This window comes from Papio anubis, unplaced genomic scaffold (assembly GCF_008728515.1).
Source record: "Papio anubis isolate 15944 unplaced genomic scaffold, Panubis1.0 scaffold376, whole genome shotgun sequence".
NCBI classification, from domain to species: Eukaryota; Metazoa; Chordata; class Mammalia; order Primates; family Cercopithecidae; genus Papio; species Papio anubis.
The window spans coordinates 27,951-51,260 of record NW_022163913.1 but is presented as its reverse complement, the minus strand read 5'-3'; the positions used below and the strand labels follow the sequence as shown (position 1 = coordinate 51,260).

At 49.5% G+C, this 23,310-nt stretch overlaps 1 protein-coding gene across 7 annotated transcripts; it reads right to left on the bottom strand.

The window, feature by feature from the left end:
* Positions 1-304: 304 nt before the first annotated feature.
* Positions 305-23,290, bottom strand: SIRT3 (sirtuin 3). 7 transcript variants are annotated; one of them, XM_009185175.3, is made up of 7 exons: positions 22,984-23,290; positions 20,113-20,304; positions 19,769-20,001; positions 17,335-17,435; positions 9,186-9,347; positions 3,982-4,191; positions 305-1,581 (listed from the first exon to the last, which is right to left on the bottom strand). In XM_009185175.3, the coding sequence occupies exons 2-7, from the start codon at positions 20,157-20,159 to the stop codon at positions 1,561-1,563; spliced, it is 774 nt and encodes a 257-aa protein (XP_009183439.1). In that variant the 5' UTR covers positions 20,160-20,304; positions 22,984-23,290; the 3' UTR covers positions 305-1,560. The 7 variants fall into 7 exon arrangements, with proteins under 7 accessions (XP_009183439.1, XP_009183440.3, XP_021781043.1 ...); XM_009185176.3 differs by having other exon boundaries at positions 23,171-23,253; XM_021925351.2 differs by having other exon boundaries at positions 20,113-20,207; positions 23,171-23,189.
* Between the last annotated feature and the right edge of the window lie 20 nt (positions 23,291-23,310).

Sequence of the window (23,310 nt, the reverse complement as noted above, 5' to 3'; positions counted from 1 at the left end):
AGGCACAGTGGCTCATGCCTGTAATCCCAGCACTTTGGGAGGCCGAGGCGGGTGGATCACTTGAAGCCAGGAGTTCGAGACCAGCCTGGCCAGCACAGCAAAACCCGTCTCTATTACAAATATGCCCCTGTGCTAGGCGTGGTGGGACACATCTGTAGTCCCAGCTACCCAGGAGGCTGAGGCAGGAGAATCGCTTAAACCCGGGAGGCGGAAGTTGCAGTGAGCTGAGATCACAACACTGCACTCCACCCTGAGCAACAGAGCAAGACTCTCAAAAAAATAAAATAAAAAAAGGAACATTAACTAGAGTTAGAAACTAATTTCATTCTTTTTAGAATTCAACACTTTTCCTAGGTCACCAGTTCCACCTTTTGTTCTTACCAGAGCAAAGTCACAGGACCCCCTTCCTGGGAGTCACTGTCATTAAATCTATTCCCATCAGCTCAGCCCAGGGTAGGCAAGGTTTAGGAATGGGAAGTGCTTTTGTCTGGGGAAACACGCAGGTAATCTGATGCTAGGAAGGAGGATGTGCATGTGGGTAAGAGCCCAGGAGGAAGCAGCTGGTGCCTGACAGGGCGAGCCATCAGAGCTGGGCCTTGGTGCTGCCCCAGAAGGAGCCTGTGCAGAAGTGGGAGCTCAGTGGATTCCACCTCATATGTCACAATCCAGCAGGTGGCCAGGACTCAGCCTGGGTTTGAAGTGAGTAATGCCTTCCCTGTCTCAGAGATTAGCTCTAACTGTCACTGGAGGAAGCCCTGGGGGAGGGGGACTAGTGTGGGGACAAGGAGACCAAATAGAAAGTGCTGGAATGTTCTGGAACCGATCTGTTTCTGGAGGAGAGGCTGAGTATGGAGAGTCAACAGAATGTGACCACCTTCAGAGGGAGGAGCTGGGCCATCTCCAATAAATCCAGGGACAAATGCCTTCAGTCCTCAGACTGTTCCAATAGAGGGGATGCCATGTATTCCAGGGTTCCCTTTCCAACTCATGTCAACCTTGCAGTCCCTTTGAGGAGATGAAATGTATTTCATGCTGGAAATAAAGAACAGATTTTCTCTCATTAAAAATAGCCCTACTAAAGGAGACCAACATGCTAGAAGTGCAGCACTAGGGCCTCAGGACTACACTTTGGGACATGAAGAGGGCTGGGGGCTGCTCGGCCCAAGTCTGGATCTTCTAACCAACAGATGCTGAGCTTGCCCTTCACCTGGGCACAGAAAGCAAACTCGGTCTGGGATTCCAGTCGGTCTGTTCAGTTCAAGAGGGTCACAGAAGAAAGCTTTTTCCACTAAGAGCTTCAGCAGAGTGAAGAGTTCAACACAGCAAACAGGCAGGCAGGCAGCTCCTTTGTATATGTGACGGGGTGGCCCTGAACGTAAACACAGCCCTACCAGTCAGCGCAGCACAGCTCACGGCCTGAGAAGACATTCCAGTGGCAGTCTCCGGTGTCCACTCAGTTCACATATTCTGGTTTCACCAAAATTAGCCATGAGGTCTCGTCAGAATTGGGATGTGGATGTCTCCTATGTCACCATTTATTGTGTGGGGGCAGCCATCATCCTATTTGTCTGGTCCATTAAGCTGGAACACAGAAGACAGAGGGTATCAGCTGTCTCTTAACACACTCAGGCAGGCCAGCAGATCTCTGGTCAAACAGATCTAGCTGCAAACATGCAAAATATCTCACAAAACAAGCTGCATTCTGCAAATACTGCTGCTGTGCAGGCTAAGAGCATCCCAGCAGGCCTGGGCAGAGCAGGGTGGCTAAATGGAGAGCCTCATTCTAAGGGACCTGAAGTGCCCAAATCAAGATGTACTGATGCTCGTGTGCTTAAAACCATGCACTATTTGGAAAAGTAACCCCTTGGATAGTAATTATTTAAAAACCAAAAAATCATAACCCATTTTACGTACATTTGTGTGAAACTACATTACACAGTTCAAATCCTGTTGGGCCACTTCCAAAACCCCACAGGAGCTACCAGAATTATAATCTGCTTTTCTATGAAAACAGAAGTTGGGCCCGGGCATGCTGGCTCACACCTGTAATCCCAGCACTTTGGAGGCCGAGGCGGGTGGATCACCTGAGGTCAGGAGTTTGAGACCAGCCTGACTAACGTGGTGAAACCCCGTCTCTACTAAAAGTACAAAAATTAGCCGGGCATGGTGGCATGTGCCTGTAATCTCAGCTACTCAGGAGGCTGAGGCAGCAGAATCACTTGAACCCGGGAGGCAGGGATGCAGTGAGCCAAGATCGCGCCACTGCACTCTAGCCTGGGCAATAAGAGTGAAACTCCGTTACAAAAAAAAGAAAATAGGAAGTCAGAGCAGGAAAGGGCTCCCTCAAAAAAGCCTACTGGACTGATCTAAGACCTCTGCTGCCTTGTGAGCTGGCCAGGAGGCACTCGCCTCAGCGTTTAAGTCTCGTTGTTAGCTGGGTTCCCTGCTACCATAATGAAGTGACCATGATTGGTAAAAAATCAGCCTGCGACCAGAGGTTGGAGGTCTTGGACTGGTGGAGGTGAGGAGACTGCTGACCCCATGGCCCTGAGCCATGAGGCAGCCACAGCTGTGGACGAGGAAAAAGGATCAGGATTTCCTAAGACACCTGCCTTGGAAGACAAGAGGAGCATCAATTGTGATATATTCTGGTTGATACAGTTTGGCTGTGTCCCCACCCAAATCTCACCTTGAATTGTTAATAATCCCCCCGTGTCCAGGATGGGCCAAGTGGAAGTCACTGAATCATGGGGGCGGGGCTTTTCCATGCTGTTCTTGTGGTAGTGAGTACGTCTCACAAGATCTGACCGTTTTCGAAAGGGCAGTTCCCCTGCACACGTCCTCTTGCCCGCCGCCGTGGAAGACGGGACTTTGCTCCTCCTTGTCTTCCACTGTGATTGTGAGGCCCCCACAGCCATATGGAACTGTGAGTCCATTAAACCTCTTTCCTTTATAAATGACCCAGTCTCAGGTATGCCTTTGCTAGCAGCATGAGAACACACTAATACACTGGTGAAATCCCCTTTCGACAGTGTCACATCTGCCTGTAATCATAACGCTGGACTTTTTTTTTTTTTGAGACGGAGTCTCACTTTGTCGCCCAGGCTGGAGTGCAGTGGCCCCATCTTGGCTCACTGCAAGCTCTGCCTCCTGGGTTCACGCCATTCTCCTGCCTCAGCCTCCGAGTAGCTGGGACTACAGGTGCCCGCCACCGTGCCCGGCTAGTTTTTTTTTGTATTTTTAGTAGTAACACGGTGGTGTTAGCCAGGATGGTCTCGATCTCCTGACCTCGTGATCCGCCCACCTTGGCCTCCCAAAGTGCTGGGATTACAGGCATGAGCCACCGCGCCTGGCAACGCTGGACTTTAAATGCTTAATGCTACCTCCCACTGAAAACCCTTAATATCAAGGCTACACATGCTACATGATTCTCATGGGAAACTGCATTTTCTGTAACTTCACTTGTTTACAGGCGGTTTGGAATCTCTTAGAAAGAAAGCATTGAGCCCCTTTGGCTTTCCTCAGCGGATTATAATCGATCAATGGCTCTCATACCAATTACTTCCGAAAAGCATCACTAATGGAGCCTTCATCCCACACAGATGCAGAGAACTTTAGCTTCTCAAAGTTCTTTAACCCGTATCATCTCAGAATCACATACCAGGCCTTAGAGGAACACTGTTGGCTGCTTTACTTTAGGGAGTGAAGATAACGCCTACAGTCTGTTAAGAGTACAGACTCATCAGCCCTGAGTGTCTGGACCGTGTCCCTGCTTGGCCTGTTACCATCTGTTTCTTCATCTCTAAATGGAGGTATTGAAAGTAATACCCAATCAGGTCCAGGTAGCGCCTGGTGCAGGATTCACAGCATCATCGGTTACGACTGTTACCGTGTTAGCCACTGGGGCTCCATACCAGATGGACCACACCCTAGAGCAGTGAGGAGGGTAGCCCCTTGGATGGTCCTCCTCAGCGTCTGTACCTTCCTAGTTTCCCGCCGGACGAGGTCCCGCATCTCTTCTGTCCAGCCCAGAAGCTCCACTAGCCTTTCCACGCTGTGAACCACGTCCCCCAGCTGGGCCACGTCCCTGCCGCGAGGACGCCACGCCAAGGGTCCCACCAAGTCCCGGTTGATGAGCAGTCGGGGAACAGAGCTCCGCACGGCCTCGGTCAAGCTGGCAAAAGGCTCCACCTGAAAAATGGCCCAAATGTGAGGGTACAGTGTCCACCCTACAAGCCCCGCAGGATGTTTCGTGCCACAGCCACTGAGGCCTTGGAGGAGCAGCAGACTGGCAGTCAGACCCGGCGATATACAGAAAACCCACCACCAATCTCATTTCTTCGGTTGAGCTCCTGCCGCTTGGCCTCAGTGACTCTCTTTCCTCCCCTCAGCCTCCCTCTCTTCCACTGCTTGCTGCTTGCACACATCCTTGCTTCTCCCCACCTCTGTTCCAAGGCTCATCAGGGATCCAACCTTCCTACCTCCTCTTTGTGAGCACGTTCTGTTCTCCCCGTCCTCCCCAGCTCGCTGTCTCCCAGCATGCCACAGAGGGACGACAGCACAGACTCGTCCGTCTCCTCTGGCTAGCCCTGCTTGCAGTGACAGCCCCCACCAGCATCGGGCACCCAGAGAAGCTGGTGCCCCCAAGCAGGAGTTACTGTTACGTCTCTCCATGGTCTTCACCACCTAGCCTCTAGAGAGGCCTAGCTCGGTGCCATCAGGCTTCTTCATACAGCTCTCAAAGCGTCATTTAAGAGGAACAAGGTAAAAAATGGACACATTAATAAATGGCATTAAAACTGGCTCATTATCTGGGAGGAAAATGCTCCATTCCTACCTCCCATTGAAAAAAAATTCAAATGGATTAAAGGTTTCAATGTAAACAAAACAGTTCTTGAAGAAAACTGAGAGTTTACAAGTAAGGATAGGGAAAAACATTTTAGATGTGAAAACTGAAGTCAGATAAGGCAAAGGAAAATGACAGATATGACTATGTAAATACTATTACATCAGTATCTACATAAAACTACTATGTAGAAAATTAAAAATTTTTAAAAACCTCTCATCATAAACTGCAAAAATATTTACAACATATGACAATAGTTTATATTGCTAATTGATAAACTCATTTATAAACATATAATGTATGAACTAATTTATAATGCTAATTTATAATGAAATTTCTATTAATAGCCGGGCACGGTGGTTCATGCCTATAATCCCAGCACCTTGGGAGGACAAGGCAGGTGGATCACCTGACGTCAGGAGTTCAAGACCAGCCTGGCCAACATGGTGAAACCCCGCCTCTACTAAAAACACACAAAAATTAGCTGGGCGGTGGCTGCACCCGTGGAACCCAGCTACCTCGGGAGGGGCTGAGGCAGGAGAATGGCTTGAGCCTGCGAGGGTGGGAGGCTGCAGTGAGCCGAGATCAGCCACTGCACTCAGCCTGGGGAGACAGAGCTGCGAACTCTGTCTCAAAACAAAAAAAAAAGAAATTTATATTAACCTTAAAATTGATTTATATTATATTATTTAATTTCTATTAAAATTAAAACTAATTTATATTGCTAATTTACAATGACCCAATGAAAAATGGACAAGAGATATAAATATACAATCCAAAGAGAGGAAACACAACTGGCCAATAAACATGAAAAGATGAATTTCATTCTTTACTACAGAAATGCAAAATCCACACCCCCCTCCACACACACATGCATTTTTTAACCAATTTGATTTGTGTGATTTTGGTTTTGGTGAGGATGTGAGAAAATGGCTACACAAAAACAGTTTGTGGCAATGTAATTGTTACATCTTTCTGGAAGGCAAGTTCTCACTATTTATCAGCACTTACCCTTCAGGAGTACTTGCATGGGTAGATCAGGATGACACACAGGGATATTCGCTACAGCATGGGATCTCATTCTGTTGCCCAGGCTGGAATGCAGTGGCATGATCATAGTTCACTATAACCTCAAACTCCTGGGCTCAAGCAATCCTCCTGCCTCAGCCTCTCAAATAGCTGCAACTACACAGACCGCACCTGGCTATCTTTTAATTTTTTGTAGAGACGAGGTCTGACTATACTGCCCAGGCTGGTCTCAAATGCCTAGCTTCAGGCAATCTTACTGCCTTGGCCTCCCGAACAGCTGGGATAACAGGTGTGAGCCACAGTGCCTGGCCCAGCATTACTTTTAATAAAAAAATTATATACAATTTATTGTCATTGTCCATCAGTAAGAAATTGCTTACATAAACTTTGTATTAAATCCACAAAATCTATGTTAAAGCTCTTGCAGCCTACCATGCCTAGAATTTTTGAGATTTTAAAAAAGACTACACGGTGTACACCCCACATAGTATGTCACACCTAAAGGGGATCCGGAGTGGTACTCCATAGTCAAACACATTAATATTTCGTCCACAAAGCACATGAGACAGAGTCTATGCGTGACACCAGCTCGTTCAGTTCACAATGGCACCGTGTTTACAGACATGGGCCTCTCAGGTGGGACCTCATATCCGTATAAGGGAAACTGTCAGCATTCACAAGGCAGCAGATCTCCATGGACTCACATTGTTACATGAAAACAGCAGGCTGCAGAATAGAATGTACAGTGCTGTCCAACTTTAGTTGTAATTACTGATTCAAGTTGGCGTTGTTTTCACGCCATCTTCAGCACTTTGGGAGGTGCCGAGCGATTCATTTGTGTCGAGATCGAATATCCTGAGCATCACGGTAAAACCCTCGCCTCTACTAAAAATACAAAATTAGCTGGCCATGTAGTTGCCGTAGTCCAGTTGCTCGAGGCTGAGGCAGGAGAATGGCGCGGAACTCCGAGCGGCGAGTTGACCGCCACTCCAGCCTGGCTTACAGAGTTAGACTTCTGTCTCAAAAAAAAAAAAAAAAAATTACCATCTGCACGGTGCATTTGTACAGAAAAAGAAACCTGAGAGGACACAGAATAAACACAATAAAGTTGGAAAATAAAAGTTGATTCTTTGCTTTATATCTTTATATAATGTATGAATATTTTCTTTTTTTTGAGACGAGTCTTTCTCTGTCACCCAGGCTGGAGAGCAGTGGCTGCATCTCAGCTCACTGCAAGCTCCGGGCCTCCCCGGTTCACGCCATTCTCCCCTGCCTCGCCTCCCAAGTAGCTGGGACTACAGGTGCCCGCCACCACGCCTCGCTAATGCTTTTGTATCTTTTTTTTTAGTAGAGACGGAGTTTCACCATGTTAGCCAGGATAGTCTCATCTCCTGACCTCATGATCCGCCCTCCTTGGCCTCCCAAAGTGCTGGGATTACAGGCGTGAGCCCCTGTGCCCGGCCCTGTACACTTATAATAAGGAAGACGCACATGGTACACTTATAATAAGGAAAAAGGCCATTTTCATTTCACATCAATAATAAAGACGGCTGGTGGCCCGAGTGTCCACACCTGGTGGCCAGCATGGTCAGCTGCTCTCAGCCCGCACTCTGCTGACCACCATGGCCCCTCTGACTGCTCCTGCTGTGTCTGTCCCTCCATCCTAGGCCTAGCATGGCATTCTCATGTCTGTCCACACCCTGGGCTCTCCTGTCTGCTCACTCCAGCACCCCAGCTCCTGCCTCTGGGCCTTCTTGGACTCCAGACTCATATCCACCTGCTCAACACCTCCGGTCCGCAGTACATCCTCAAATCCGTGGAAACAAGGCTGAGTTCCTGAGCTCCCCCAAACCCACCTACCAGGGCTTCCCCATCTCAGGAAATGGCGGCTCCATCTTTCTAGCTGCTCCAGCCACAGTCCTGGAGTCCTTGGGAACCCACGCCCTCGCATGCACCGCACCGGCACGCCCACTCTGCGTTCACACACACCCAGACTCCAGCACCCCTCAGCCTCTGCTGGCTTTACCCGGCCCCCAGCCAGTGCCAGCCGGTGATTACCTACAAGGGCCCTGCTGGGTCTTGCCCCCGTGGTGGGCTCACAGCCCAGCACCCAAAGGAGTCCTCTTAACTTCCAAGCTCTGGCCTGGAACCCACGCTGAATCCACTCATCTTCTGAGGCAGCACCAGCCTCCCACGAGATGACACTTGTGCCCCACCTCCTTCTCTGCCCCAGCCCGTGCCCGTCACTGCTGACGTCGCCCCACCCTCCTTGCTGTTTGTCACCTGTGCAGTGTCCCCTGCCAGACCCCCCTCACCTTGGTAAACTCTTAGCTCCAACTCCACCTGCCTGGCTTGACACTGCAGCTGGTTCCCAACCCTCCTAGCCCTTCTTTCCTACTTGTTATCTTTCCCAGAACATCAATCATCTCCTCACAAACTACATAACTTCTTACACTGACATCTGACTGTGGATGTTGAAAGCACTGGAGCAGGGCCCAGCACACAGTGAAGGCCCGAACAAACATACGCTCTGGGCCCTGCGGCTGCCCTGGGCCCCTCGGAGCACAGGTCTTTCTGGCCCTTCTGCCCTTGGTGCCTATATCCAGTCACACACACACTGCGTGACTCATCACAGCTTTTAGGAATTTCCTGAGCTTCAGACGCAGACGCAGAACAGCTGCTTGGCCACATCCAGGGGGCATTTCCCAGGCACCTGAGACCTGGGCATCCGAGCTGGGCATCCTCCCTCCCAAATCACACCTCACCAGCAAATGCCCTGACTTTACAGAACAAGCCGGACGCCTCCTTCTCACACCCCCAAACCAACACAGGCTGCAAGTCCAGTCCCCCTCCTCGCTGTCCCTCAGGTGACCACAGCTCCACCTTCTTCAGGACCAGCCTCCTGGCACTGCTTGCTCCACTCTCCACTCCCCAAAGGCCTCTCTGACCCCAAGGGTGCAGCTACGTCCCTGGGCCAGTCCCTTTGGATTTATCACTACTCCCAACGCAGCATCAGTATTCCTAATCTGACCTGGGAGGCCTGCCCCTCCACCTCATCCCAACGCCCCCTTTCCTCCTCCCTTCTCCTCACACGTGGTGCCCCACCCGCACCTATACCACCTCCAAAGCCCAGCAGCTTCCTACCTTCCTGTCTCCCGCACAGGCTGCTGTGCCCTCAGCCTGGAACCCCAGCTGAATCCACTCACTTTCCGAAAGTGGCACCAGCCCCGGAAGGGCCCATGAGATGATTTCTGTACCCCTCCCTCCCTTCCCCTGCCCTCCAGCCTCCTCCCTGCACAGGCTGACAAACCTCCAGGGAGGTCCCGAGGATGAGCAGCAGATCTGCCATGGGGAAATCAACCACGTGCAGCAGGAACCTCTGGGGCAGCGGCTCCCCAAAGAACACAATGTCGGGCTTCACAACGCCGGTGCAGACCGGGCAGCGGGGAACCCTGTCTGCCATCACGTCAGCCTGGAAAACAGAGAAAACAGGCCTGAGGAAGATGCCTGCAACACCCTGTAAAAGGAAAAGGCAACAAGTTCTTATTAAAGTGTCAAACATTCTCCCCCAAAAAAGGTGGGAGAGGTATCACGAACCCCCATGTACCCAGCTTTAGGAATTACCAGTTTTCACAGCTGATTGTGTCATAGCCCTCCAGAATCTGGGAGGAGGTGTTGGAGCATTTAAAAGCAAATCTTGGACATCATACGTTTCACCCATTATTACTTCAGCAGGCATCTAGCGTATCTAACACCGTGCTCTACACCTGGGATGGTGACCAGAGACATTCTGGTGCTAAGAAAACACCTGGTAGACCACACCGGTCCTCCAACAGTAGTCTGCAGGCATTTGGCCTACACCGAACATCATTCAGTCACAAGGTGAAACTGTCTCTGGTTTGAGCTTCAGTGATCATGCCATTGCCTCAGCCCGGGGAGGCTTTCAGGTCGGCTTCACTCACTGGCTGGCATTATTAGGAGTAACATCTGCCAAACACTGCTTCCCTACTGGCCAAGGTGAAGTGGACACAACTTCACTGAGTCAAGACTAATATAAACTAATGCCTTGGAGCAGATGGAAAAGGGAGAGAGTTACAGAGGAAGACACCTGACTTTCTAAGGGAAACCTTTACCGCTAACGGGGCTTGTTTTAAGCAGGCTCAATCCAGCAAGAAGCAACAGAAACAAAAGACAAAAGAAAGAGACCCACAAAAGATTTCAGATAATCTTGGATACACAGTAAAACTGTATTATATCTAAATTAAAAAGAAAAAACTGTTATCTTGGAGGCATGGGGTATAGTAAAAAAAAAAAAAAATTAAGGAAGCAAAAAAAAGACGAACTTGAAATATCTATTAAAGGCTGGGCGCAGTGGCTCAGGCCTGTAATCCCAGCACTTTGGGAGGCCGAGGTGGGCGGATTATGAGGTCAGGAGATCAGACTGTCTTGGCCAACATGGTGAAACCCCGTCTCTACTAAAACACAAACAATTAGCCAGGCGTGGTGGTGCGCACCTGTCATCCCAGCTACTTGGGAGGCTGTGGCAGGGGAATTGCTGGAACCAGGGAGGCAGAGGTTGCAGTGGCTGAGATTGCGCCACTGCACTCCAGCCTGGGCAACAGAGTGAGACTCCATCTCAAAAAAAAAAAAAAAAACAAAACAAAAAACTATCAAAGATACAAAACTATTAAAAAATAATGTAGCAGACGTGAAAAATAACCAAACAGAACTTCTAGAAATAAAAAGTACAGAAATAAAAAATCAAAGCTCAACGTCTGTTTCGAGTTGGTTTTGGGAAAAAAGAAAGCAGCAAACACTCAATGGAAGGACTTTATAACAGAAAACACAATATTAGCAAACCGGAAGAAAGACCAGAGAAATTACCCAGAACGCAGCACAAGGAGGAGAATGACAGCACAGAAGAGTGATCAGGAGCAGCAGGAGAGAGAAGGCCTAACGTAGGTTCAATCAGAGGTCCCTACAGAGAGGGGCCAGATAGCGGGCCAGGGGCAATGCATATCCCAAGATAACGGCCGACTATTATCCAGCAACCATGAAAGACACCAACCCACAGATTCAGGATCTCAAGCAAGCGAGGGCTGCTGAGCCAGCATGAGGGTGCCCACAGGAAAAACATGAGTCACAAGCACATCTGTGGTTGTTTTTGTCCCAAGAGGTTCTCAGGAGGTTTAGTAATTATACGTGGTCCTTCAAAGGGGGAGGGTGGCTGTGAGGTGAATGGTTAAGTACTTGTGAGACTTCAGGAAGTGATAGGAGGAAACAGAGGAAGAGAACTAAGCAGACCTCTCAGGGAAGGGTGAAGGAACCATTCATCTCATCTGGTCTTTGATCTGTATCTGGGAAGATAAGCCAGTAATCCACATTAGCAGTATGGAGTCTTTGAAAAGGGTTGGTTTCTGTTTAGCCCTTAGTGAAGAAAGCCTAACGGTGGTTGGGGAGGGAGGGGTATAATGAGGCGCATCTGACCTCCCCTCCTGCTATGGCCGGGAACTGACTTCCAAGGTTTCTCTGGGGTTCCCTTGACCAAGGGGAGGGGTCCATTCAGTTGGGCTGCAGGGCTTCAGAATTCTTTCCAGGCTGAGTGTAGCATAATCCTCGCTCACTGCACCCTCTGCCTCCTGGTTCCAGTACTTCTTGCCTCAGCCTCCCGGTAGCTGGGATTACAGATGGGTGCCAAATTCTACCACGTGGCCTTTATTTTGTATTTTTAGTAGAGATTTGGTTTCACCATAAGTTGGCTAGGCTGGTCTCAAACTCCTAACTCAGGGTGATCCATCCTACTCTCTTAGCTTCCCAAAGTGCTGATTGCTATAAGTATTTTCGAGCCAATCTACTGGCCTAGAATTTTTCTTTTTTTTGAGATCTGAGTCTCGGCTTGTCAGCTCTAGGCTGGAGGTAGTGGGCGCTGGTCTCGTTCACTGTGTGCCTGCTTCTCCTGGTTCCCGCCATTCCTCTTCTGCCTCAGCCTCCTCCCGAGTAGCTGGGACTACAGGCGCCGCACCTCGGGCCTGCTAGTTTTGTATTTTAGTAGAGACGTGGGTTTCACCGTTAGTCAGGATGGTCTCATCTCCTGACCTCGTGGATCCACCTGCCTCCTGCCTCCCCAAAGTGCTGATTACAGGCTTGAGCCACCGCCACTGCCCTGGCCTAAATTTTATTTTATATTTTTCTCAAGGAAGGTCTACAATTTTTTTTTTTGAGATGGAGTCTCCTCCTGCTTCCCAGGCTGGAGTGCAATGGCTCAATCTTTGGCTCACTCACAACCTCCACCTCCTGGGTTCAAGCAGGCCCGGCCTCAGCTCCGAGAAGCTGAGATTATAGGCATGCACCATCATGTCTCGGCTAATTTTGTATTTTAGTAGAGATGGGTTTCTCTCCATGTTGGTCAGGCTGGTCTCGAACTCCTGACCTCAGGCGATCCACCCACCTGGTCTCCCAAAGTGCTGGGATTACAGGTGTGAGCCTCTGCGCCTACCTGGCCCACAAATTTTACGCAGAAGAAATCAAAGGAAATTCATATGGAAAACCAGCATGGAGAAACTGCAAAACTCCAAAGACAAAAGTCTTAAAAAACAGGCAGAGAGGCCAGACACGGTGGCTCATGCCTGTAATCCCAGCACTTTGGGAGGTTGAGGTGGGCGGATCACGAGGTCAGGAGTTCGAGACCAGCCTGACCCCATAGTAGAGATGAAACCCCATCTCTACTAAAATACAAAAAATTAGGCCGGGCGCTGTGGCTCAAGCCTGTAATCCCAGCACTTTGGGAGGCCGAGGCTGGTGTGGATCACTTATGGGGTCAGGAGATCGTGGAGACCATCCTGGCTAACATGGTGAAACCCCCATCTCTACTGCAAAACACAAAAAACTAGCCGCATGCAGTGGCGGTTTCTGTAGTCCCAGCTACTCGGAGGCTGAGGCGTGGGAGAACATGCGTGAACTCCGAGGTGTGGAGCTTGCAGTGAGCCGAGATCGCTTCTACCGCACTCCAGCCTGGGCGACAGAGCAAGACTGGCCTCTGCTAAAATAAAATTAGCTGGGCGGCAGCACGCCAGCCTGTAATCCCAGCCATCGTGAGGCTGGAGGCAAGAGAACGTTAGAACCTGGAGGCGGGAGGTTGCAGGAGCCGAGATCATACTCATTGCACTAGCCTGGGCGACAGAGCAAGACTCTGTCTCCAAAAACCCAAAACAACAACAACAAAAATAAAACAGGCAGAGAACAGATAGCAACAGCTCTGAAATTTAGTATTTAAAAAGGCAAAAAGATCTGAACAGCCAACACAGTACTGGAGGAGGAGAACAAGGAATTAACAACAACTTGTTGCCCAAATTATCTATTTTATTCTCTTATTTATTTATTTATTTTGTTTTGAGATGGAGTCTCACTCTGTTACCCAGGCTGGAGTGCAGTGGTGCGATCTCAGCTCACAGAAATCTCCCCCTCCCGGGTTCAAGCGATTCTCCTGCCTCAGCCTCCTGAGTATCTGGGATTACAGGTGCACCACCACACCCAGCTGATTTTTGTATTTTTAGTAGAGATGGGATTTCACCATTTTGGCCAGGCTGCTCTCAAACTCCCCACCTCAGGTGACCCGCCTGTCTAGGCCTCCCAAAGTGCTGGCATTACAGGTGTGAGCCACTGTGCCCAGCCCCTCATAATCTCTTTTAAATGCAAATCCCTTCACATCATTTTCCTGCCTAAATATCCTTCAATGCCTCCCATGATCGTCAGGATACAGTTCAAATCCTAACAGGGCAAGCAGGCCTCCCATACTCCAGGTCTCTGCTGCCAGAAACAGACTCTTACACCCAGACAGCCTCATCTCCAAGGTGCTTCCCAGCCTGCTCTGCTCCTACAGCTGAGTCAGCGTCCAGTAGAGCTGAGTCAGCATCCAGTACATGTCTGCAGTAAAACTGGTATGGCACCCAACTGTAACTGTTGGATGACTCCACCTTAATTTGTTTTCACATCCACAGAACCCAGCAAAGGGCCCGGCACTGAGCAGACCAAACTATTTGTGGAATAAATTGGTCATTCAATGAATGAATGAGTTGATAAAAAGAATAATACGCACATATTAAGTTTCTATATGTGCTGGACTCACACTTCCTAAGTTCAAAACTTACTACAAAGCTATAGTGACCAAAACATGACAGTGCAGGCACAAGGATATACATATAACAATGGAATAGAACTGAGAATCCAGAAATAACCATACACCTAGGCCAACTGACTTTCAACAAGAATGCCAAGACCACAGTTTCTGTTTAACAAACGGTGCTGGAACAATTACATATCCACAGACAAGAAAACGAAGCTGGATCCCTACCTCACAGCACACACAAATTAACTCAAAATGGATCAAAGAACTCAATGTAAAAGCTTTAAACTATAAAACTCTTACAAGAAAACATAGGAGTAGGCCGGGCGCGGTGGCTCAAGCCTGTAATCCCAGCACTTTGGGAGGCCGAGACGGGCGGATCACAAGGTCAGGAGATCGAGACCATCCTGGTTAACATGGTGAAACCCCGTCTCTACTAAAAAATACAAAAAAACTAGCCGGGCGAGGTGGCGGACGCCTGTAGTCCCAGCTACTCGGGAGGCTGAGGCAGGAGAATGGCGTGAACCCGGGAGGCAGAGCTTGCAGTGAGCTGAGATCCGGCCACTGCACTCCAGCCTGGGTGACAGAGCGAGACTCCGTCTCAAAAAAAAAAAAAAAAAAAAAAAAGAAAGTAAAAAAGACAACCTACAGAATGGCAGAAAATACTTGCAAACTATGTGTCTGGTAAGGATCTAGCTTCCAGAATATATAAAGGACTCTTAACAATAAAAAAGACAACACAATTAAACAATGGCAAAGGACTTCAATCTCCAAAGATACACAAATGGCCAAAAAGTACATGGAAAGATGTTTGATATCTCAATCATTAGGAAAACACCAATCAGTGCTACAACGGGTTACCAGTTCCCACCCACAGGGATAGCTGTAATTAAAAAATGGAAAGTAAGTGTTGGGATATGGATAAGAGGAGACCCTTGCACACTGTTGGTGGAATGTAAAATGGTCCAGCTTCTGCAGAAAACAGTATATTCGCTCCTCAAAAAGTTAAACACGGGCTGGGTGCAGTGGCTCACGCCTGTAATCCCAGCACTTTGGGAGGCTGAGGTGGGCGGATCACCAGGTCAAGAGATCGAGACATGCTGGCCAACACGGTGAAACCCTGTCTCTACTAAAATACAAAAATCAGCCAGGCGTGGTGGCGGGCGCCTGTAGTCCCAGATACTCAGGAAGCTGAGGCAGGAGAATCGCTTGAACCCTGGAGGCGGAGGGTACAGTGAGCCAAGATTGCGCCACTGCACTCCAGCCTGGTGACAGAGCGAGACTCGTCTCAAAACAAACAAACAAAAAAGTTAAACATGGGCAGGGCACAGTGCTCATGCCTGTAATCCCAACATTTTGGGAGGCTGAGGCGGGTGAACCACCTGAGGTCAGAAGTGCAGGAGCAGCCTGGCCAACGTGGTGAAATCACATCTCTGCTAGAAATACAAAAACCATTAGCTGGGCGCGGTGGCTTAATAGCACAAGGTTTTCTTCTGGGGTAATCAGCATGTTCTGGAACTTGATAGAGATGATGGGTACCCACACTGTGAAGGTACCAAATGCCAATGAACTGAACACCTTAAAATAGTTAAATTTAAGTTATGTCAAATTCACCTCAATAAGCTGGGTGGATCACTTGAGGTCAGGAGTTCGAGACCAGCCTGGCCAACATGATGAAACCCCATCTCTACTGAAAATCCAAAAGCAATGGGTCAGGCGTGTTGGCACACACCTGTAGTCCCAGCTACTCGGGAGGCTGAGGCAGGAGAATGGCGTGATCCCAGGAGGCGGAGCTTGCAGTGAGCTGAGATCCGGCCACTGCATCTCCAGCCTGGGCGACAGAGCTGGTGACTCTGCCTCCCCAAAAGATTTTTTTTTTCAATCCCTATCCTATTCTATTTTAAGAAACCCATTCTACAGAAATACAGAAGTACATAGCAGCATAAGCATAGGTATCACTGTTATATTTTTAATAGTGAAAATTACATACATCAAAGAATGTCCCACAATACTGAATGGCTAAATGTAATACTCTATAGTTAATAAAAAGAGTAAGCAGAACTGTGGGTATTGACACAAGAGATCCATGAAACTGCTCAGTAAAAAATCAAGCTGTAGAATACTAAGCTTAAATAACTCCAGGCCGGGCTGCGGCTCAAGCCTGTAATCCCAGCACTTTAGAGGCCGACGCTGATCACGAGGTCAGGAGATCGAGACCATCTCATAACACGTGAAACCCGCCTCTACCAAAAAATACAAAAACTAGCCGGGCTGCGGCGGCTTCAGTCCCAGCTACTCGGGAGGCTGGGAGGCAGGAGAATGGCATGAACTCCGGGAGCATGGGAGCTTGCAGTGAGCTGGAGATCCCGCCACTGCACTCCAGCCTGGGTGACAGAGCTGCAGACCGGACTAAAAAAAAAAAAACTCCATTGCTGAAATTTTTGTTTTGAGACCTGAGTCTCGCTTTCACAGGCTGGAGGGCAGTGGCAGTTCCTATCCCTGCCTCGCTACAACCTCTGCCTCCCCAGGTTCAAATACCTCTACCTCACCTTCCAGTAGCTTTGGGACTACAGTGCTCCCACCACATTTTGCCCGCGCCAGTTTCGTGATGTCTCTGACCTCGCCTCGCTTCTTGCCTTCCAGTGCTGACTACAGGCAAGCTTTCACCGCCCAGCCTCCGAAAATTTCAACTGTGTAGGTGTATGTATTACAAATACGCAGTCAGCACGTTTACATAAACATATCACTTTTTTTTTTTTAAAGGCCTGGAACATTATACACCAAGCTGTTAAAAGTGGGCAACAGGGGCTGGCGTGGTGGCTCACGCCTGTAATCCCAGCACTTTGGAAGGCCAAGGTGGGCGGATCACCTGAGGTCAGGAGTTCGAGGCCAGCCTGGCCAACATGGTGAAACCCTGTCACTACTAAAAATACAGAAAAAGAAAAAAAAATTAGCTGGGTGTGGTGGTACATGCCTGTAATCCCAGCTACTTAGGAGGCTGAGGCAGGAGAATTCCTTGAACCCAGGAGATGGAGGTTGCAGTGAGCCAAGATCACCCCACTGCCCTCCACCCTGGGTGACAGAGCAAGACTCTGTCTTGAAAAAAATTAAAAAGTGGGCAGCTGGAATTGGCTGAAAGGAGGTTCATTTTCCCTACATATTTCTATATTATCTTAAATTTTTTTACAAACATGTATTAAATTTCTAATTTACAAATAAAAATTTTCACACTATTACTGTTCAACTGTCCTTTCGAGACAATGCTTATAAAATACCACTTTTCCAGATCACCCCAACAGCAAACTGCAGAAGGACGACCAACAGCAGGATAACTCACCCGAAAGTCCTCCCCTGGGAAGGGTCTTCGGCAGACTGTGCAGGTGGCAGAGGCAAAGGTTCCATGAGCTTCAACCAGCTTTGAGGCAGGGATGCCCGACACTGAAATTCAAGCCAAAGCTAAGTGTTGCTGCTGCCTCCGAGATGAGCACACAAGTCCCAGAGCACAACTTCTGGGCTTGGCAGGCCTCCTGGAAGGAGGCACAACCCCGTTGGGTTGCGATGTCCTCAAGCCTGGTGTTCATGCCCATATCACCTACATGCACCACCAACCAGAATAAGGCAGGGGAGCAAAGGGGCGCCCAGCTGGAGCCAAATCACGGTTAAAACAAAGCCTGTCACAACTCAGTACAAAACACCATTTGATAAAAGCTCAAATAAAATTATATCCAGTCGGGCACGGTGGCCCACGCCTGTAATCCCAACACTTTGGGAGGCCAAGGTGGGCAGATCATTTGAGGTTAGGAGTTTGAGATCAGCCTGGCCAACATGGTGAAACTGTACCTCCACTAAAGATACAAAAATTAGCCGGATGTGGTGGCGGGCACCTGTAGTCCCAGTTACTCGGGGAGGCTGAGGCAGGAGAATCGCTTGAACCTGGCAGGTGGAGGTTGCAGTGAGCTGAGATCGTGCTACTGCCCTCCAGTTTGGGCGACAGAGAGAGATTCTGTCTCAAAAAAAAAAATTATATCCAATACCAGGCTGGGCACAGTGGCTCACAGCTGTAATCCCAGTGCTTTGGAAGGCCAAGGCAGGAGGATCACTTGAGGCCAGGAGTTTGAGACCAACCTGGGCAACATAGTGAGACTTGTCTTTAAAAATTTTACAAATTAGCTAGGCATGGTAGTGCATGCCTGTAGTCCCAGCTAGTCCAGAGGCTGAGGCAAAAGGATCACTTCAGCCCAAGAGCTCAGGCTATAGTGAGCTATGATCATGCCACTGCACTCTAGCCTGGGCAACAGAGCCAAGACCCTGTCTCAAAAAATTGTATCCAATATCTAGGAACACATTTTCTATTCTATACCAAGTTAAAATGACGATATAAATATCATAAATTCCAAAAGAACGGCTTGGTAGAAAAACAGACAAAAAGTGACTTCCTATGAAGGTTGTGTTAGTATTGTCACAGTCCCCGCTGTAGGAGGCTTCCCAAGTCCCTGTCGCTGCCCTAACTCAGCAGTGCTGAATCTCACAGCCAGGAGCTCCCGCCTTCCCACAAGGCCTGCCCTGCTGCACCTCTGGGAGAAGAGACCACCAACATGGGGTATCCACTGCTGCCTCTGTGGTTCCAAGCTAGGGGATCCTTCTGGCAAGGAAACACATGCCTGGAGCCAAGGTGCCTCCTCTTTTTACCTGACAACACGTCAGCAGACTGGCTGAGCCGCTCCTGGCTCCCGGAGAGCTGACCGTCCCAGCGCCTGTCCGCAGCACTGCACGTAAGGAAAAGGCCCCACCAAGTGCTTCCGTAAGGTGCACGGCCAGAAGGTGGCACAACCTGTGACCCGCTGGTTTGGGCACCATGTGGATATGGCCAAGAAATCACCACAGACTGGGTGTGACAATATTAAGGAATTACTAGTGATTCTTTAGCGTGAAAATGGTATCAGAGTTGGTTTTTTTTTTTTTAATTTTTTTTATTTTTATTTATTTTTTTGAGACCGAGTCTCCCTCTGTCACCCAGGCTGGAGTGAAGTGGAGTGATCTCGGCTCACTGCAACCTCCGCCTGCTGGGTTCAAGAGATTCTCCTGTCTTAGCCTCCCAAATACCTGGGATTACAGGCACACACCACCATGCCTGGCTAATTTTTTGTATTTTTAGTAGAGATGGGGTTTTGCCACGTTGGCCAGGCTGGTATCGAACTCCCGACCTCAGGTGATCCACCTGCCTCGGCCTCCCAAAATGCTGGGATTACAGATGTGAGCCACCACACCCGGCCAGAGTTGTTTTTAAAGTATCCCCTAGAGATATCCATCCATGTGTTTATAGATTATTTCTAGATTAAATTCATGATATGAGAGGTTTGCTTCAAAATAATCTGGGGATTTGGAAGAAGGTGGTGAGGACGCAGGAAGGACTGGCTATGTGCTGGTGATGAGGACAGGACGGTTCGTTACATTTTTCTCTTTGCGTGTGCTCAAAAAAATTCCATAATACAATTTTTAAAAGAGAGAAGAAAAAAGAGAGATCATCACACCAGATTGGCAAAACAATGTCAGCTTCTGCCCAAAATACACAGCTCTGCAGGTATGTAGGAGAACAAGCAGTGGCCTTTAAACACCCAGAGGCGTTTTCCTTGGGAACAAAGCCCTAACCAGTTGGCTCAAAAACAGTTCTAAGGAAGAAGCACGAGCACCAGGCTTCGGCCGTCCCCAGAAACAGGCACCTGAGCCTTCCCTGTGAGAAAAAGAATGTGTGCGACTCACAGAGGGCTCACCTCGCTCAAGCCCATCGATGTTCTGCGTGTAGAGCCGCAGAAGCAGCCCCTTGTCATGAAGCAGCCGGAGGAAGTAGTGAGTGATGTTGGGCTTATAGTTTCCAGGGTACAGCTCCTTGGCCAAAGTGAAAAAGGGCTTGGGGTTGTGAAAGAAGAATGGGAGTTCGAAAATGGCCTCCGGGTACGGGAGATCGTACTGCTGGAGGTTGCTGTACAGGCCACTCCCCGGAGATCTGCAGGGAGAGAAGACAGAGGCTCTGAGGCCTTTGCAAGAAACCGGGCAGTGGGGAGGGCAGGAGGCAGGGGAGGGGAGGGCAGGAGGCAGGTGGGACTGCAGGCAGTACCTGAAGTCTGGAATGCCACTGGGTGTGCTGATGCCGGCTCCCACCATGGCCACCACCCTCTGGCAGGCTCTGGCCCGAATCAGCTCAGCTACATCCTGCAGGGAAAGCTTCCCCTTGTCACTGTCGCCTCCACTTCCAACAACACTTGAAGCACCCACAGAAAAAGATATAGGCCTTCTTCCACCTTTAATACTGACAGAAAAAAACACAGCAGCAAAGGAAACAGATAGCAACCAGTCTCAGGATAGCAAGAAAGAGCATGGTTCTGCCCTCTGCACCACCCCCATCGAGAATGACCATGTATGTCCCCCCAGGCCTCTCAAAATAATCACCTTTCTCAGATGACTAGTGGGCTACAACGGAAAGCAGTCATAAATCAGAATCAAGACTTATTTGGGAGCAAAAATTTCAGGTTAATGGGAACTGTGCTCATTTCATAATTCAGTACACTCAGTAGGCACTCAACTCTCTGACTGAGTGCAAACCTCCAAAGGAGTTTTCTAATGAAAACTCGTCAAGTAGTCAAGAAGCAAAGAGGGAAAACCCTGGCTCTAAAACCATCTCACCACCTATTAAACGCCCCATTTCAGACATTTATTAACTTAAAGTCATTCCTCAAATAGCTACTGTGCTGCTACTAAACATGAACTGTTAAGAGAAGCATAAAGGAATGAAAGTTATTATGGCTGTTGAGTGCCTGCTGAGGCCAAGGTATCCCGAAGGGTGCCTGAGTACATTCCTCATCTACGTAAATAAAATGTTTGTGAGTCACTGAATAACACATAAACGGCATTTTACCAAACGTCTGGAACATCAGATGTATGGCTTAAAGTATATGCTGCATGGTGTGAAATTCATTGGGAGTGGGGGACCCTGAGGGGCAGGCATGGGGGCAACCTAGAAGGGACACTGTGCAAATTACACAAAGAACAAATTCAGAGAGCTCAAAAATCCAAAGCCAAACTGCAGAAAGCCCATGCAATGGACTCCTCATAGGGAGCCCTGTGCCTCCTGCTTTAGGGCCAGTGGTAGCAAGGATTAGTTTAACAGTCTTGCAGAGTATCACTGATCTTAGAATGCGCTCCATGTGTTTGTCGGTCCTGGTCCCCGCTCCATCCATAGCACCTAGAGCAGAGTCTGGCACAGAACAAGAGCTCACTCAGGGCTTCTTGGATGAATGACTGACTCTTCAGGATCTTTTGTTTGAGACGGAGTTTTGCTCTTTCGCTTGGGCTGGAGTGCAATGGTGCAATCTCAGTTCACTGCAACCTCCGCCTTCCAGGTTCAGGTGATTCTCCTGCCTCCGCCTCCCGAGTAGCTGGGATTACAGGCGCCCACCACCACCCCCAGCTAATTTTTGTAATTTTAGTAGAAACGGGGTTTCACCATGTTGGCCAGGCTAGTCTCGAACTCCTGACCTCGTTATCCACTTGCCTCATCCTCCCAAAGTGCTGGGATTACAGGCATGAGCCACCACGCCCAGCCGACGTTTCAGGATCTATTAAACTTTTTTTTTCTTTTTTTTCCCAGGTAGATAAGAGTCTTGCTCTGTCACCCAGGCTGGAGTGCAGTGACTCAATCATAGCTCACTGCAGCCTTGAACTCCTCGACTCAAGGGATCCTCTTGCCTTAGTCTCAGAAGTAACTGGGACAACAGGCTTGCGCCACCATGCCCGGCTAATTTTTAAATTTTTTGTAGAGATGGAGGTCTCATTATGTTGCCCAGGCTGGTCTTGAACTCCTGGCCTCAAGCTATCGCCCTGTCTCAGCCTCCGAAAGTGCTGGTATTACAAGGGTGAGCTACCACTTCAAGCCTCACTTTTCACCAATATTTTCAGCAGTGTGTCAGACAGCATCAAGTCAATGTACCATTATTTACTTAAATATTCATCCATTATAGGGCATTTGATATCTAACAACCATGGACCTTAAGATTTTTTCCTATGTAGGCTCAGCTCTTAGATGCAATTACTATGGAGACGGGTATGATCACATGGGGTGGGAGCATTAACCGCACAACATTTATGAGGGATAATTAAAGCGTTAAATGCATATACTTTTGGACCTAGCAGTCCCAGTACTAGGAATTTATGCAAAAAGTGAGGTGCAAACAAGGTTATTCACCACAGCATGATGTAAGTAACTAAAGGTTAGAAGGTATTTCAATGGGGGAATGGTGAACTAAACGACAAAACCCCGTAAAGGACGTCCACAGATCAGCGTAAAGACGGAGGCCCCGGGTGTTGGAACGGAAGTAACTCCCAGACATGCCTCAAAGGAAACACGGCAAGGTGAGAAAGGGGGGCGAGGTGTAGACAACGAACACGCAAGAAGTGCTTGTCCTTGCCCAAAATACCTCGAAAAGAAGAAACCGGGAGCTGCTGCCCTCGGCTGCCTCCGGAATGCCCTGGGCACCGCGGGTCTGGGAGGCCTCTGCAAGGGGCGCGCCGAGTCCAAGGGCTCACCGCGGACCCCGCGGCTGCCTCTCGGTCCCGCACTGACATCGTCCCTGCCGCCAAGCACCAGCCGACAGCTCCAGGCCTGGAACGGCCCCACGCCTCCCCCGGCCTCGGCCCGTTCAGCTACCCGGCCCCACACCCGGACGGCTGCCACGGCGCGCCAACCCCAGAACGCCATGTTCCCCGCAGCCTGAGGAGTCCTCCGGACTCGCCCCGCCTCCGCGTCCCGGCCCCGCCTCCGCCTCCGCCTCCCGGCCCCGCCTCCGCCTCCCGGCCCCGCCTCCGTGTCCACGCCTCCGGCGCGACCGGGTAGACGCTGAGGCCGAGTAGAGGAAGTTCCCTAGTCTGGTGTCTGACCTCTCGCCCAGGAGGTCAAACCTGGAGCCAGCATTTCTGTACCCTGCGCTCACACCTTTTTCAACCCGGATGGCGGTGACAGTTAATACTTTCTGAGCGCTTTTACTATGGTCAGGCATTATATTTACACCTAGTCCTCGCAAGACCCTACTGGGAAGGTCATTTGAGAGGAGCAATTCCGGGTCACAAAGGCTAACACCACAAAGCTAGTCCAAGGCCGGTTCGACCACAGGCACCCATACTTTTTAAGCCTCAATGGCACAACCAGGTGCGCGGGAAGCAGGCTGCAAACGCCGAGAGTTTTGTCCCGAGCGCAGACATGTGCGGTTACCCGGCAACCAGCGGGCCCCGCCCCCCGGCCGGCTACGGCGCTCCCAGCCTG

Bases quoted from the DNA above. Each gene is read 5' to 3' on its own strand.
- SIRT3 (XM_009185173.3), bottom strand. From the start codon at position 22,749: ATGGCGTTCTGGGGTTGGCGCGCCGTGGCAGCCGTCCGGGTGTGGGGC. The intron at 20,305-22,468 runs GTATTTTGGGCA...TTTTTCTGTCAG, and splicing joins CCCGGTTTCTTCTTTTCGAG to TATTAAAGGTGGAAGAAGGC. The intron at 17,436-19,768 runs GTGAGCCCTCTG...CTTGAATTTCAG, and splicing joins CATCGATGGGCTTGAGCGAG to TGTCGGGCATCCCTGCCTCA.